This window comes from Mus musculus, chromosome 5 (genome assembly GCF_000001635.26).
Source record: "Mus musculus strain C57BL/6J chromosome 5, GRCm38.p6 C57BL/6J".
In the NCBI taxonomy this organism is placed as follows: domain Eukaryota; kingdom Metazoa; phylum Chordata; class Mammalia; order Rodentia; family Muridae; genus Mus; species Mus musculus.
Window position 1 is genome coordinate 113,815,788 of NC_000071.6, and position 16,984 is coordinate 113,832,771.

At 50.4% G+C, this 16,984-nt stretch overlaps 1 protein-coding gene and 1 pseudogene across 2 annotated transcripts; one reads left to right on the top strand and one right to left on the bottom strand.

The window, feature by feature from the left end:
* Positions 1–1,333: 1,333 nt before the first annotated feature.
* Positions 1,334–1,978, top strand: Gm19931 (annotated as a pseudogene).
* Positions 1,979–2,010: 32 nt separating this feature from the next.
* Positions 2,011–16,741, bottom strand: Selplg (selectin, platelet (p-selectin) ligand). Of its 2 annotated transcripts, none has more exons than NM_009151.3 (2): positions 14,562–14,714; positions 2,011–4,461 (listed from the first exon to the last, which is right to left on the bottom strand). In NM_009151.3, exon 2 carries the CDS (start codon positions 4,454–4,456, stop codon positions 3,203–3,205), a length of 1,254 nt encoding a protein of 417 aa, NP_033177.3. In that variant the 5' UTR covers positions 4,457–4,461; positions 14,562–14,714; the 3' UTR covers positions 2,011–3,202. The 2 variants fall into 2 exon arrangements, with proteins under 2 accessions (NP_033177.3, XP_006530292.1); XM_006530229.4 differs by lacking the exon at positions 14,562–14,714 and adding an exon at positions 16,642–16,741 and having other exon boundaries at positions 2,762–4,461.
* Positions 16,742–16,984: the final 243 nt, after the last annotated feature.

Sequence of the window (16,984 nt, forward strand, 5' to 3'; positions counted from 1 at the left end):
CATCTGTGAGCCAGAGACACCTGGAATCTTCCCAAGGCCAGGTGTCACGTTTTGAGAATCAGTTGTTTAGCGAATACATTGCCAGAAAAGCCAAAAGCTTCCACACTCAAAACCCCGAGCTGGGCCTCCGGACACCTCCTCCCAGAAGCAGGTGGCTGGCGCCCCCTGGTGGCTGTTCACCTCACCCAGCGGGTGACCCATCCGAGAAAGAAAACGTTCTTATACAGCATCCCCAGGAAGGGGACGAGGACCCTGGGGAATTGTTATGGTGCCCTCAAATCCTGTAGCTTCCAGGTCTGTGAATCCTCCCCGCTACTTTTTTTGATCCAAAGGGAGGATAAACCCAGGATCTGCTCAGTCCGCCAGCTGGCGGCCTCTGCAGGTCCAGAGGAAAGCAGCAGACATTGCCACCTCCAGATACTGGGACATCTCCCTACACTCCCTGCTCTGTCCCTGAGGGCCCCATCGCCTGCCACGTTCCTTCCTGTCTTTCTCTGTGGCTCTCTTCCTTCTCCATCCCTCTCTCCCATAATGAAGCCTTTTCTTCGAGCCCTGGAATTGTGGGTCACACCCTCTGCAGATAGGGCAAAGCCTCTTCTTCCCAAAGAGGCTCCAGAGAGTGTTTTTTGGAAGAGAAAAACCATCATTCTTCCAGGAGACAGGATGCTGTATGGTTCAAGCAGCTGTCCCCTTCTGTCTGTGGAAAGGATGGAAGGAAGGACTTGGGGCAGGACAAGCAGCGTGAGAGTTATGGGTGCCATGATGCCTTGGTGTCTGAGTGAGGTGGGCATGTCCATCATCTGTGTGGCCCACAGATGGGCAGCCCTCGTGGCTGGCTTGGGTGGAGGGGCTCTTGGAACATAGGCTCTAAAGCCAAGGTCAGAAAGCTGACAAAACTGTGACCCTGTGTCTCGCTGCTCTGCAAATAGGGGTTAATAAGCTCACAGAGCCTGATCCAGCTTGTTGCCTGTTTATAGGTGTGTGTGTGTGTGTGTGTGTGTGTGCGCGCGCACATAGAGGCCAGAGGACATCTCAGCTGTTGTTGTTCAGTAACTTTCTTTTGAGATGCTCTCTTATTGGCCTGGCCTGGCCTTTTGGAGGTAGGATAGACTTTAGGTGACCAGTGAACCACTATGCCTGTCTTTGCTGCCCCCAGGGTGGGGTTAAGAGTGTGAACTCTAGTCGGGCGCGGTGGCACACACCTTTAATCCCAGCACTTGGGAGGCAGAGACAGGTGGATTTCTGAGTTCGAGGCCAGCCTGGTCTACAAAGTGAGTTCCAGGACAGCCAGGGCTACACAGAGTAACCCTGTCTCGAAAAACAAAAACAAACAAACAAAAACAATAAAAGAGTGTGAACTCACCATCTTAGCCTTTAAAAAAAAATCTGTGGTTGGCATCCCACACGTGGTGTGCAGTCCTGTCTCTCAGGTGAAGCATGGCTAAAAGCCTGTGGAGTAAGTAGAAGAGGAAGATGCGTGCTGACAAGAGAAGACTGCGCCAAGAGAGCTCAACAGATGGAAGAGTATCCTCAGAGTGGACGGAAATGCTCTAATGAAAGACGTTGAGGAGATAACAAACCTCTCCAGGAGAAAATGCAGTGCGAGGAAGGGCGGTGTGGCGCGGATGAGGAAAAGGATGACATGAAAATGGAAATTGAAATTAAGAGAAACAGAAAGACTCTTCTAGACCAGCATGGCCAGTACCCAGTGTGGATAAACCAGAGGCAAAGAAAAAGACAAAGCCAACAGAGAAAAGAAACGAGGGAAAAACAGAGCAAAGGCTGCAAAGGGCCTGGCCTGGTAGACCTTAAAGACTGGCAAGGGAGCCAGGCGTGGTGGTGCACCCCTTTCATCCCAGCACTCAAGAGGTGAAGGCAGGTGGATTTCTGTGAGTTCAAGGCCAGCCTGGTCTACAGAGCAATTCCAAAGCACCCAGGCCTCCTTTACACAGAGAAACCTTGTCTTGAAAAAACAAGCAAACAAACATAAAAGAGAAACTATTTGTTTTCAGTTTGGACTTAGTTCTGTAATTCAAAACCAAAATAACTCATTTGTGTTAGAAACTTGAATAAAATCTCTTTGGTGATTAAAAAAAAAAATCTGACAGGGCTGCTGAAGGGATGGCTCAGCTGTTAAGAGCACTGACTGCTCTTCCAGAGTTCCTGAGTTCAATTCCCAGTACCCACGGGGTGGCTCAAGTCTGTAATGGGATCCGATGCCCTCTTCTGCTGTGTCTGAAGACAGTGACAGCATACTCATAAACATAAATAAATCTTTAAAAAGAAATTGGCCAACACCAAAGGGACCTTCCTCCTTTGACCCACCTTGGAAAGGGTAGATTCAATAAAGTTCTCTAGCTTGTGTAGTTGTGTTCATATTTACCTGTGAGTATGGATGCCAGAGAACAGTTTTGGAGAGTCAGCCTTCTCCTTCCACCATGAGGGCCCCCCTGGAGCTTAGGCCATGAGGCGTAGCAGCAAGCACCTTCACCGGCTGAGCCAGCCAGCCAGACCCAGCTTTAGTTTTCTCGGAGACAGGGTCTCATGTAGCCCAGGCAGTTAACGAGCCAAGGATGACCTTGAACTCCTGTACTGCTTGGGTGATGGGCATATGCTACCTACCACGTGTCGCTTAAACCCTCCAGTGCCCCTTGCAGTTGCCCAAGCATGTATTAGATGTCTAAGAGCGGTGTGGACAATGGTCTAAGCGCCCTCCGGGAGGGCTGGAGATGGCAGCCTAGGCACATGAAGGACTCAGCTATCGTTTATTATAATATGTTTATTGGATGCCTGTGCTGGGCCAGGCCGCAGCGCGAGGTCATTCTGTCACTGTACGGAAACTCGTTGGTTCACACGGGCCCAAAGGAAGGACCATCCCTCCAAGCCAGGGACCTGGGAAAGCCAGGCTACCTGCCACTGGAATCAGAGAAGCAGACATGGCGGCCTCCCACAAAGCTCCTCTCTTACCGGGTTACCATGGCAACCAACAGAGTAGCTTTTGGGAGTGGAATAAGGGAGCTGAGTCTTTCTGGAGAACGCAAGGACAGGTATCCAGTGACCTGCAGGGAGACACACAGCGGTGGGCGCTCTAAAGACTCCCGTGAATACATTTCACCCAGGAAGCCCAGATCTATGACCTCTGTGACCAGCGGGTGAGAGTGGAGCTAGCAAAGGTCTCGCTTAGGTGGGCAGGCAGGGGAGTCTAAGGGAGGAAGCTGTGCAGGGTGAGGTCGTCCCCATCCCGGTCCCCACTGGGCTCTGTCTTCAGGTCCTGGACCTTGGGCAGGCCCCCATTGGCTGTGACAGGGGCCCCGTCTCCCCCCTCAGGTAGCAGGGACGAGATGCAGATCATCTCCGTGGGGGAGTAGTTCCGCACTGGGTACATGTGGGTCTTACGGGACAGACGGACCGCCAGCACCACTGTGCACACGAGGAAGATGGTGGCCAGAGAAGCCAAGATGAGGATAATCAGCAGACATTGCTTCACCGGGATGAGATCTGAACTCCCTGGCAGGGTTGGGGCAGGTGAATTCCCAGGGGTCACAATCAGCCCTTTCTTCAGGCCGCTGTCAGGTAAGTGAGTCACGGATGGCCCAAGGAAGATGGTAGACTCGTTAGACTCTGTGGACGCCGTCTCCATGGTGGTAGGTTCTGTGGAAGGGACTTCGGTGGCTGCAGACGTTGTAAACAGAGTTTTTACAGCCTGAATCCTGGGAAGCTGGGTGGTCTCTGCCTCCGTGGGTGCTGGTTTTGAGGTCTCTGCCTCCGTGGGTGCTGGTTTTGAGGTCTCTGCCTCGTTGGGTGCTGGCTGAGAGGTCTCTGCCTCCGTGGGTGCTGGCTTTGAGGTCTCTGCCTCCGTGGGTGCTGGCTTTGAGGTGTCTGCCTCCATGGGTGCTGGCTGCGAGGTGTCTGCCTCCATGGGTGCTGGCTGCGAGGTCTCTGCCTCCATGGGTGCTGGCTGCGAGGTCTCTGCCTCCATGGGTGCTGGCTGCGAGGTCTCTGCCTCCATGGGTGCTGGCTGCGAGGTCTCTACCTCTGTGGATGCTGGTTGGACGGTCTCTACTGAGGTTAGACTCCACTGTGTGGCAGAGTCTGTGCTCAGCATCCCAACAGCTGTCCCTCCTGTACCTGGGGCAGTAGGGTCAGTGGTGGCAATCTTCTCAGTGGCTCTCTCGGAGGTTCCAGCGCTCGTGGAATCTCTCTCTAGCATGACCACGGTGGTTGGCAGCTCAGGGTGAGCAGCCACGGTGTTGGTGACATTTTTCAGCAATTCTGGGGGGTCTGTGTTATACGTATAGTCAGGGTCCTCAAAATCGTCATCCCCAACCACCTGCCTCCGTTCCCGGAGATGCACAGGACCCGGGGCTTCCTTGGTTTCATGCCCCCAGGGGTCCTGCAGCTGAAGGCTGTTGCCAGGGCCCAAGATGGTCAGCAGCACAAGGAAGCTTGGGGACATGGTACCTGAGGAGACAGGAGCAGAGATATGGTTTAGCCTGCCCCCACCGAGGACCTCAAGACAGTGCTGGCCTGGTCTGGGGCAGGCACGGTGGCGGCAGACATCTCCTGAGTTGAGACCCTTGGCTGGAAGCTTTGTGCATATCCACACAAATAATGCCAACCGACCATCAGAGAAGGTTCCTTACCCTCCCGTAAGGTTTGAGTTAAATTTTGTTTTCTTTCTTTTTTCCCCCTCTTTATTTAATTTTTAATTTTAATTATTATATCTTTGAGACAAGAGTCTCTCCCTAAGCTGTCCTTAAACTAGTGATCCTCCTGCCTCAACCTCCTGAGCGCTGAGATTATAAGTAGGACCTACCATGATCAGCGATTAAATATACATTTTTTTAAAAAATCTATTTATTTTTGTGTTTGGCCTGCTTGGATGTCTGTGCATCCTGTGTATGCAGTGTCTGAGGAAGGTGTGGGATCCTCTGGAACTGGAGACACAGTTGTCGGAGCTGGGAATCCCTGGTCCTCTGGACAAACAGCAAGTGCTTGTTTTGTTTTGCTTTTGTTTTCTCGAGACAAGGTTTCTCTGTGTAGCTCTGGCTGTCCTGGAACTCAGGACGAGTGTCAGGATTAAAGGCGTGGGCCACTACGCCCAGCTACAGCAAGTGCTCTTAACCACTGAGCCTTCTCTCAACCCCTAAAATAATATATTTCTACTAAGCTCAGGACTGCAGGAGGCCAAGCTATAGACTGAGGTCAAGGCCAGGCTGTGTAACTCAATGAGATTCTGTTTCAAAAGAACAAAAAAATATATATATATAAGGGAAGAGAGAGAGGAGGGAGGGGAAAACGTGGTCAGGATGTAGAAAGAAAGAGAGGGAGAGAGAGAGAAGAGAAAGGGAAAGAAAGAAAGAAAGAAAGAAAGAGAGAGAGAGAGAGAGAGAGAGAGAGAGAGAGAAGGAAGGAAGGAAGGAAGGAAGGAAGGAAAGAAAGAAAGAAAGAAAGAAAGAAAGAAAGAAAGAAAGAAAGAAAGAAAGAAAGAGAGAGAGAGAAAGAGCAATAAATGTATGTATATATTTTTAAAAAGATTTAAAGAAGCCGGAAGGGTCTGGGCATGGTTACACATGTTTGTAATCACACTTGGGAGGCAGAAACAGGAGGCTCAGGAGTTCAAACTCATCCAACTGCATAGTGAGTTTGAGGCCAGCCTGGGCTACATGAAACCCCATTTCGAACCCTCCCCACCCCACCCCCACACACAAAGAAACAACCCCCTCAAAGCAGAAGCAAGTAGGGGCTGTGACTGTTAGAGAGCCGGCTGAGAGTGTGCGAGGCCCTGGCTCCACTCCCAAAGCCTGAAAATATGAAATTAAAAAAAAAAAAGAAAAAGAAAAATTGTGCAGGGTATGAGAGGATACACCAGCTCTCTGGAGGCAGAGGCAGGTGGATCACAGAGATCATGTAGTGAAACCCTGTCTCTAAAAAATAAAAAGTAAACAAAAAGAATAGAAAAAAAATTTGGTGGGCCAAAACAACCCGTTGGGGTTTTGTTTGTTTGTTTTATTGTTTTTTGTTTGTTTTGTTGTTGGGTTAAAATGTTTTGTTTGTTTGTTTTATTTTGTTTTGTTTTGTTTTTTCGAGACAGGGTTTCTCTGTGTATCCCTGGCTGTCCCGGAACTCACTCTGTAGACCAGGCTGGCCTCAAACTCAGAAACCCACCTGCCTCTGCCTCCCAAGTGCTGGGATTGAAGGCGTGCGCCACCACCACCAGGAGGAAATGGGGTTTGACGCACTGAGCAATCCCCCCACCTCACATACAAAGTTCTTTTTTTTTTTTTTTTAAAGAATTATTTATTTAAGTATATGAGTACACTGTTGCTGTCTTCAGACACACCAGAAGGGGGCATCAGATCCCATTACAGATGGTTGTGAGCCACCATGTGGTTGCTGGGAATTGAACTCAGGACCTCTAGAAGAGCAGCCAGCTCTCTTAACCACTGAACCATCTCTCCAGCCCGCAAAGAAAGTTTTATTTACTATATTCACTTTTCTTTTAAAAGAAAGCTTTATTTTGTTGGGCAGTGGTGGCACACGCCTTTAATGCCAGCACTTGGGAGGCAGAGGCAGGCAGATTTCTGAGTTCAAGGGAAGGCTGGTCTACAGTGTGAGTTCCAGGACAGCCAAGGCTACACAGAGAAACCCTGTCTTGAAAAAAAAAAACAAGAAGAAGGAGGAGGAGGAGGAGGAGGAGGAGGAGGAGGAGGAGGAGGAGGAGGAGGAGGAAAGCTTTATTTTTCTTTTATGTATACAAGTGTTTTGCCTGTCTGTGCACCATGTGTATGAAGTGACCTCAGCAGTTAGAAGAGAGCATCAGACCCCTGGCACTGGACTTACAAGTGGCTGTGAACTGCCATGTGGGTGCTGGGAGCTGAACCCAGGTCCTCTGCAAGAGCAGGCAGCGTTCTCAAGGGTGGAGCTGCTCCTCTCCAGCCCCCGCATTCACATTTTTGCCTTAATTCTCCTTAATGTCTGGGTTTTCTTTGTCTTATTTATTTCATATCTGTATGTGTATGTGCACACCTGTGCGCATGCCCAAGCCATGGTGTGTAGATGGAGGTCAGAAGACGACCCGCAGGAGTTGGTTCTCTCCTGAGGGTCCAGGGATTCGAACTCTCATCATCAGGCTTGGCAGCAGAAACCTTTACCAGCTGAGCCATCTCACCAGCCCTTAGTGTCTGTTTTAGGTATTCACAGTGTCATGGGGACAAGTTATAAGCAGACCAGCAGGTGTCCCTTCCCTGCCCCTACACAATCTTTGCCACTCCTCAGGTCTTTGCCTTAAAAAAAAAAAAAAAAAAAAGATATATTTGAGCTAAATAAGAAGGACACCAATAAACGTGCCAAAGTGGATGGGAAAAGGTCTCAGCCCTACACAAGAACTGCAGGCACAGGCCGGAGAGATGGCTCAGTGGTTAAGAGCACTGACTGCTGTTCCAGAGGTCCTGAGTTCAATTCCCAGCAACCCCATGGTGGCTCACAACCATCTGTAATGGGATCCAATGCACTCTTCTGGTTTGCCCAAGGAATGCTGAAATCCAGAGAACCAAGTAAGTCTCCCCAAGAAAGAGCACACTGACTGGTCTCCCACTACCGAATAGTCATCCTGGAAAACATGCATGCAAGTAACATCATACAGACCGAGCGGGTTGTATTCAGGAATAAATGTGTATACACATGCATATATGCATGTGACAATGAAAAAGAGAGGCTGTGAACTTGAAAGGGAAGGTGGTAAGTGGCGGGCTCTGCGTATTGGTTGGTGCTCTATAGCAGGATACAACCGCTCCAATAGTGTCTCTGCAACAGACACCATCCAGACCTGTCCCTTCCTGTGTCCTTTACTTATGTGACTGCCAGGCAGGAGGGAGGGACAGGTGACTCTTACCTGAGGGCCCTTCTTTGCTTTGCTCAATCTGATCTCCTACACAGGTTACTTACAATTGTACTGACTTTTTTTTTTTAAGATTTATTTATTTATTATATGTAAGTACACTGTAGCTGTCTTCACACCAGAAGAGGGCATCGGATCCCATTCCAGATGGTTGTGAGACATCAAGTGGTTGCTGGGATATGAACTCAGGACTTTCAAAAGAGTTGTTAGTGCTCTTAACCACTGAGCCATCTTCTCCAGCCCTTGCACTGACTTTTTATCTTGCATCTTTATGAGATTTTTTTCTTATTTTTTTCTTAGGCATTTTCTTCATTTACATTTGAGATTTCTTTTTTGTTATTGTTTGGTTTTTGTTGTTGTTGTTGTTGTTTTGAGACAGGGTTTCTCTACACAGTCCTGGCTATCCTGGAATTCACTCTGTAGACCAAGATGGCCTTGAATTCACAGAGATCTGCCTGCCTCTGCCTCCCCAGTGCTAGGATTAAGGTGTGGACCATCATACCCGGCTTGATCACATCTAACAAAGAAACGGTGAAAACAAAGAGTAAGATACTTGCAGGGACAGTTACCCCAGGACATGGCCCTCAGGGAGATCCAGACTGCATGATAGAAGCTGTGTGACCTGGAGACAGATGCTTGCCTCTCTGAGCAGGGTTTCTCCTGAGGAGGAATACATGGCCCCTGTGTCTGCCCCACTTTCCTGGTGGGGAGGGCAATGCAGGAAGAAGCCACCACCAGTGCCTGAAGTCCATGTCATCATTACGACACCAACTCTTCGCGCACAAACACACACAACTCCCCTTGGTTCCTGGAAGGTAGAGACTCAACCACTTCCTGAAAGAAGGGGGTTGGGGCAGTACAGAGGCGAGTTTTTGGGGGCAAGGTAGTTTGGAGGGTCTGAGAGTCAGGAGCCCAAAGGGGTTCTCTCCATAGGTGGCTATCTGTTCTACCCACAATCCCCTGCACGCACAGGTGCCCTAAGGTGAAGACAGCACTGGCCGGAGTCCCACAGTCATCCCCACACAGCAACTGTGTGACTCTGAGCGCCCTTTCTGACCCTCAGCTGCCTCACATGTAAAATGAGTGCTTCAAAGATGTCCCAGATGTCACCTTCTGAAGGGAAGGAATCAGGGAGTACCCTCTGTGAGGACACGCACACAGGGAGGCCTCAGGCTCAGAGGGCCATGGAGATGAAGCTTGCTGCTACCGTAGGACACAGAGCCTTTCCCTGATGAGGGAAGGAAGGTGCAGGGTAGAGGCTCCAGGCGTGCTATCCACTCAGGAGGACCGCTGCAGCCCGGGAGCTTGAGACCAGCCTGGACAACACAGCAAGACCCTGTCTCACATAAATAAGTAAATGCATTCATTAATATAATTTCTTAAAAAAAAATATCGCCAGGAGTGCTGATGGATCGCTGTAATCCCAGCACTTGGAAGGCAGAGGCAGGAAGAGGTTCAGGTGTAAAAATAAATAAACAAACCAAGAGCTGGGGACAGCTATGCCTCCCGGCTGGGGGGTGTGCCTCTGCGGTAGAGCATTTGCTCGGTGCAGGAAAAGGAAGAGATGAGATTCCCTCAGAACGCCCTAATCTCTGTGCCTGGGCTTGGCCAGAGCGACCAGCTTGACCCAGAAGTCATACATCACAGAAATCCCTCATTCTCCAACAAACCAGGGCCACTGGCCACACCAGACCAGTTGCTGCCATCTGTGTACCTCAACCGGACAGACCCTGGGACACTGCAGCATCCGTCCTCTGCAAGGAGGGACTCTTGGGGCTCCAGTGCGAGCCACGCCCACAGCCAGCAGATCGGAGTCCACCCTCCAGGAGCTCGGCTGCTGGAAATGTCCTTCGGTCCCTGTGTGCTCTCCAGTGTAAAGGACTCTCGTCAAACCCACATCATGCCTCCACCATGGGTGGGTTCTTCTGTAGACGAGCTCCCCCATCTTCTCCCAGGGAAGCAGTGGATCTCAGAACCCTCAGGATACAGATGAGGAAACCAAGCCTTGGAGGGATGGCTTGCCCCTCCCCACCTCAGAGGACAGGAAAACAAATTGGGGCTGGGTTGAGCTGAGGTTGAAGACAGCCACATCCGACTTGTCTTGTCTTGATGCTTGCCTGTTTCCTGCCCTTCACCCCTAACCCGTAGCTACCTCCCTAACCCCGAACGGTTATGAAGAACAGGCTTCTAGGGGTCTAATTCCTCCATGAATCTTGGACCTTGGACATCATCTCAAAGTCTCGGACTCCAAGAGAAGCAAACCCTAAACCAACAACCAGGGAAGACTGAGGCACAGCACCCCAGGTCCCGTGAGGGGAGTATATCCTGGTGGATGGAACACTGAGTGGAGAATCAGATCAAACAGTCTAAAAGCTGTGTGACCTTGGGCAACTCGATTTTCCCCCTCAGAGCCATGGATGTCTTTTCCAGTATAGCTGTGCCTCAGTTTACCATAGAGTTTAGTCCCTATAAGTCCATGGTAGCATGAGCGTGTAAGAAATACATCAGCACACTTGGCCTGACACATAGAGTAGCCAGGCCCACCTAGAGCATGCTGGGAATGCTCACCTTAGCCTGCAGCCAGGCAACCTTGTCTAACACCAGCCTACAGGGTATAAGAATCGATAGCCTAGGGTAGATCGAACTCAAAACCCAGGGTGTGGGTTCTCCGGAATGGCTGTCGCTTTCACAGTGCCGTAAATCATAACATTGATTGGGGGGTCAGTGTGTGCAGAGCTCCCCGTGGGGCTGCAGAGGGTGAGTGGGGGATGGCCCCTGTGAGATGCTCAGCAAGCACAAATGCTCCATAAAAGTCAGTTATCATCATCACCACCACCACCATCATCATCGTCATGATCACCATCATCACCATCACCATCATGAAACAGGGTTTCTCTATGTGGCTCTGGCTTGTCTGGAAACTCACTATGTGGACCAGGCTGGTCTTGAACTAATGGAGATCCACCTGCCTCTGCCTCCTAAGTGCTGGTACTAAAACCAGGCATGGCTCATTGTCATGATTTTGAATTTTGCATTTAGGGCAAGGGGCTCTCTGCTAACTAACCACTGCCGTGTCCTGGGAAATCCCCAACCTTGGAGCAGGCTGTGACTGGCCTTTGGCTTCCTTAGAGAACTGAGATCCCCAGACAATGGTCTCTAGGGCAGGACCTGGACACCGCCCTCAGTCTCAGACTCCTCAGGTTTGTGAGTCACAGGTTCCAAGGGAGGCTTGCGGGCTGGGCATGGCTCCAAAAGCTGTGAATCCTTGGTGCATCCCCCATTGTAGGATAGGAGCTGTCACCCTGGGGTCCACTGGGCACCCAGAGCCGGTGGCCAGTAGCAGGAGCTTGAAGCCAGGCACACACGTACACACACACACACACACATACCCACAGAGCCCGTCTCAGCCCCACACCATCTGTTCTTGGAGCCGATCAAGGCTTGGTCCAGCATCTTCCACTCTGCAGACCTTCCTGACACGTTTGTTTCCTAAGACTCCAAGTGAACCCATGAGTCCCCTAAGCTCAGCACCATGGCCACCTGCGCTCTGGACCCTCAGCCCTGCACTCGCATGCTGTCTCCAGGTTCTTTGTGTTTGACAACCGACGTGTCTGCCTTTTGTGCCAACCTATTGAGGACAATTCCCACTTCATTTTAGGGTTGCTCCGAGGCAGGCTCATGTAGCCCAGGCTAGCCTACAACTGGCTGTAACCCCAAATGACCTTGAATTATTGAGTCTCCTCCCTCTGACTCCCAAGTACTGAGATTAGAGCTGTGTGTCTTGACACTTGGCTTATTATCTATCTATCTATCTATCTATCTATCTATCTATCTATCCATCCATCCATCCATCCATCCATCCATCTATCTACCCATCCATCTATCTATAGACACAGTGTCACTATATGTCCCTGGCTGGCCTGGAACTTACTATGTAGACCAGACTGGCCTCAAACTCATAGAGAGCTCCTGTCTCTGCCTCTAGAAAGTTTTGAGATTTAAAGTGTGTGTCTCCATTCCTGGGCCCTGCAACTTTTTACTAGTAGACAGCCCATGTGTCTACTTAATAGCCCGTGGCCCCTTGCAAGGCCACACGCACAGGGTTAGATAACTGGGGGCTCCTTAACTCCAGGTACCAAGCTTGGAGCTTGGCTTGTTGGAACCCCCGGGCATTGGCCAGCTAACAGATGAGACCTGCAGTTTAGCGCAAATTAGCTGAAGGTTTCCCCTGGTTTTCTAAAGAGGCATGGATAGCACACGGCCCAGCCAGCCTGTCTCCTGCTAGTGTCCTCCGCTACCGGCTTTCTGCTCTATACAGCAAAGGGGACTGAGAGGCCTGGTCCCCGTGGGTTCAGGGTCCTGCAACCAGAAGGCCTGCACCACATCCTAGCTCCCCGTGCCTTCTTGGTCATGACGTCATCACATGTAGCTGCCTCTCCCTTCAGAGCCTGTTTTTTTTTTTTTTTTTTTTACCTATAAACAATAGCACCATCCACCAGGACCATCTTTCTGGGTAACCCCCAAACCCCTCTGGTGACCCACCCAGCACCTAACCCAGGTTTTCTGGAAATCTTAGCAGGAGGGCCCAGTCCCTTCCAGTTTCCAGTTTCAGCTCTCTAGCTACTGGCCAAGCTAGTGAGGAAGGAACCTCCCCACAGGGTGTGGTACCAACGGAGGCACCCAGAAGAGCCACCTCTCTAGCCCTTGGACACCAAGAGGCCAGGCCCCTCGCAGATGGAAATGAGTTATGGGAAAAGGAGACCAGCAGAAGCCCTGAGAAGTCCGGACAATAGGAGCTGATCTCCAGCTAGAGGGGCAAAGGGCTTAGAGTGGGGGTGGGGGGGGGGTATGCTCAGAGGCAGAGCACTTGCAGAGCTTGCGAGCTGAGCTTGCGACAGAGCCTGGGCTCAAACCCCAACCTCACTCAGCAAAGACAACACAAATCTGCAGGCGTGGGGGGATGGGACCTGCTTGGGTCTCCATTAGCTCCCAAGTTCAAGCTCTCCAGGATGGACTAGGGGTGTGGCCAGTGGGCTGTGTGCTCTCCTGGCGTGCATGAAGCTCTGGCCTAGATTTCCTGCATCAGTGAACCAGGTGTGGCAGAGGCACAGGCCTACATGGAGGCACAGAATTAAGGTCATCCTTGGCTACACGGTATGTTTGGGGCCAACCTTGGCTACGTGCGATTTTCTCAAAAACACTGAGCCCGGAAGAGATGGCTCAGCAGTTCAGAGCATTCAGAGGACCAGGATCTCCAGCACTCATGGAGGCTCACATCCATCTGTACCTCATAAGGCACTGCGCACATGTGATGCTCAGACATGAATGCTCTCTTTCTCTTTCTTTCTCTCTCTCTTTTTTTTTCTTCGAGACATGCTCTCAAAACACACACATAAAACTTTTAAAAATAATAAGACTAAGCCAGGCAGTGGTGGCACAGGCCTTTAATCCTAGCACTTGGGAGGCAGAGGTAGGTGGATTTCTGAGTTTGAGGCTAGCCTGGTCTACATAGTGAGTTCCAGGACAGCCAGGGCTACACAGAAATCCCGTCTCGAAAAAAATTAATAATAATAATAAAATAATAGCAATGATAATGATAATACCAACTTAAAAAAACAATTTCCTATGAACAAGTACTGTTTTCTCAATCTGATTTAATTAAGAAAAAAAAAAAGGCAGGGCTGGTGAGATGACTCAGCGGTTAAGATTGCCGACTGCTCTTCCAAAGGTCCTGAGTTCAAATCCCAGCAACCACATGGTGGCTCACAACCATCTGTAACAAAATCTGATGTGCTCTTCTGGAGTGTCTGAAGACAGCTACAGTGTACTTACATATAATAAATAAATAAATAAATAAATAAATAAATAAATAAGAAAAAAGGGATTAAAGTGGAGGCTGGATGGCTCTGAGGGTCAAAGTGCTTGCTGGGGAAGCCTGCTGACCTGAGTTCAGTTCCCAGAACCCACTGTGGGAGAGAACTGACTCCCCCAAGTTATTCTCTGACCTCCACACATACTGCATAACACTCATGTGCCTGCTCATGCGCACAAGTGCCCATGCCATATGCTCATATGCAAATAATAGTTAATAAATAATAATAAATGAAAATAAAAATTTAGATCCAAGAAGGCTGGTATGGTGGTGCATATAACCTATATAACCCTATATAACCCTAGCATGAGGCCAAGGCAAGAGGCTAGCCTGGGCTACATAGAGTTCCAGGCTAGCCTATGAACAAATGGAGACCATATCTGATTTGAGAGAGAGGGAGGGAGGGAGGGAGGGAGGGAAGAGGAGGAGAGAGAGAGAGTATCCCAAAGAATGTTTCATGCCTTAACAACCTTGAGACAAACTCCACGACTCGTCCAGACTCAGTCTCAGCTCTGGCCTTGAGCTTCCCACAGTTGAGAGGAAGGGTGGGATAGTTTCAGGGCAGAGGACCCGGGCTTCTCTGAGCCTCCACACAGAGACTGCAAGGCCAGCCTGGTAAACAGGCAGTAGCTGAGCATTTTCAGCTAAGGATGGAGAAGCCCAAGTCTCCTGGGAGACCTCGGCCCAGAACGTCAGCACCACTCACAAGGGCCCAGGCACCTTGCAAAGGCGGGCTCCTTGTCCCTTGGGCCCCCAGCCACTCCCCATGGTTTTTCGAATCAGACTTACCGTGCCCAACAGAGCATGGGGCAGCTGCCTCAGGGCCCAGAAGCAAACGACTCTGCCTCAGTGACAGGGCCCCAGTCCACACTGCCAGACACTTGTGGTCCCAATCTGCCCGCCAACCCCCAACGGCAGGGTGTGGAAGAAGGAAGCGAGAATGAGGTTACTCAGGCTGGTCACGTGACGCGCCCACACCCCCTTGTTTGTGACAGCTTTGGTGACAAGTCTGATTAAAGCTGGGTGGGCAGTGTGATGGCGGTTTGTTGGGACTGATAACAATCTTGAAAGTTCAAGGAAGGTATGGGGGGTGCTTACTGTGAGGGGACCTCTACATGAGACCTCAGAGAAGAGTCACAGCCTTGTTCTATGGGCAACTGGAGAGAGGCAACCAGAGAGAACCCCTGCCATGGAGGCAAAGGCCAGACAGAAGGGAGGGAGGGTCTCAATGGAGATGGAGAATGGGAGGCAGAGGGGCAGGAACTGCAAATCACCCACCTTTTTGGAGCTTATGCATAGAGTGTTTTTTGTGTGTGTGCATGCTGGTGTGTGCACACGTGTGTGCTTGTGTGCACATGTGTGTATGTATGTGTGTATGTGCATGCATTTGTACATGTGTATGCTCATGTGTGTATGTGCATGCATTTGTACATGTGCATGCTCATGTGTGCATGTGTGTATACATGTGTATATGCACATTTGTGTACGTGTGTGCATGCATGTACACGTGTGTTTGTACATGTGCTTGTGTGTGAGTCACATGCATTCTTGTGCATACTCCCCAACCTCTCCACGTCTCCACAGCTCAGCTTGGCCTCAGGATCCTCCTTTCTCTGGGGCTACGAGGCTTTTCCTCTCACAGGGTTCTACATAACTGGGTGTAGTGGCTCTCACTTTTAATCTTAGTGGTGGGGATGCCAAAGCAGGAAGAGTACTGTGGGTCTGAGGCTAGCCTGGGCTAAAGTTACTCGCCAGGCAGTGGTGGCTCGAACCTTTAATCCCAGCACTTGGGAGGCAGAGGCAGGCAGATTTCTAAGTTTGAGGCCAGCCTGATCTCAGAGTGAGTTCCAGGACAGCCAAGGCTACACAGAGAAACCCTGTCTCAAAAAACCAAAAAACCAAACCAAACCAAACCAACAAAAAAGTAAGACCCTGTCTTAACTGCTCCATGAAAAATCCAACAGTCAAGGACTCGCCAGACAGGGAGGGTCATTCCCCAATGGATTTCTCCCTTATCTGTTCCTTTGCCCAACAGATTTCCTTTGCCTGTATCTCAGGTTGATCAGCAGCCTTGGTCTCATACAATCCCCCTTGTCCATGGGATGGTGAGGCCAGCCAGTAAACAGGCTGGTAGACCATGACCACATACCCTCCAGTAAAAGCGACACTCCAGGGTGAGCTACGGGGTCAGGCAGGAGATGAGGTGAGATAGATGAGGTAAAGACTGGAGGTCAAGCATGCACAGTGTGGATCTGGAAGTGGACAAAGGGATTAGCCTCCAGGGTCTGCCCTGCAGTTTTGCAAAGCCAGGCTCAGGACTCTTGTAGAGAGAAGGCCATACCCTGCCTTGCATGAAAGTTGTTTAAAAACAAAAGCCAGAGGGTGAGGTAGTGTGTGCCTGTCGTCCCAGAACTTGAAAGGCTGAGGCCAGTCTGGGTTATACAGTGCCAGGCCAACCAGGGTCACATAGCTGCCTCAAAATACAAACCAAGGCTGATGAGAGGGCTCAGCCTATAAAGGTGCTTGCGGCCAAAGCCTGATAACCTGAGTTCAAGTCCTGGAATCTGGAGCTGAGTCTTTAAGACGTTTTCTGTCTTTTGTTTTCTGTCTCTCTCTGCCTCTCTGTTTCTCTCTCTCTCTCTCTTTCTCTCTCTCTCACACATGCATATATGTGTGCACAGATAAACACAAAACATAAATACACAAAATAAAACTGTTTAAAATCAAGCAAGCAAGCAAACAAACAAAACAAACCCAACCAACCAGATAAACAGACAGACAGACAGACAGACACAAGGCTCCACTCAGCCACATCAGGACCTTTCAGCCGCCTTAAGAAGCCAACACCGGGGCCCATGGCTGAGCCCACCTGAACAGACAGATCCGCTGCAGCATCAGGGCTCAGATCCGGGCTGTAGTGTGAGCATCCTGGGAGGGAATTGCAAGTGTTCTTTGTCTGGCATGCTGGCAGGCGCTCTTCCACCCAGCTCCACCCCAGCCTGCTTATGTGGTAGAGGGCAGCGGCCCTTCAGCCCTGTCAGGGTCCATCAGGCAGGGAGACTTGCTTCCTAGAGGTTGCTACATTGTGGCCTGGATTCCAGTTCATGTTTTCTCTGGGGCCTTAAAGCCACATCCGCCTGCACCTGACACCTGCTCACAGTGAGCAGTTCTAGGAATGGAGCCCAGGAGACTCCCCCACCACACTCAGGGAC

Coding starts and splice junctions, on each gene's coding strand:
- Selplg (NM_009151.3), bottom strand. CDS start 4,456: ATGTCCCCAAGCTTCCTTGTGCTGCTGACCATCTTGGGCCCTGGCAAC.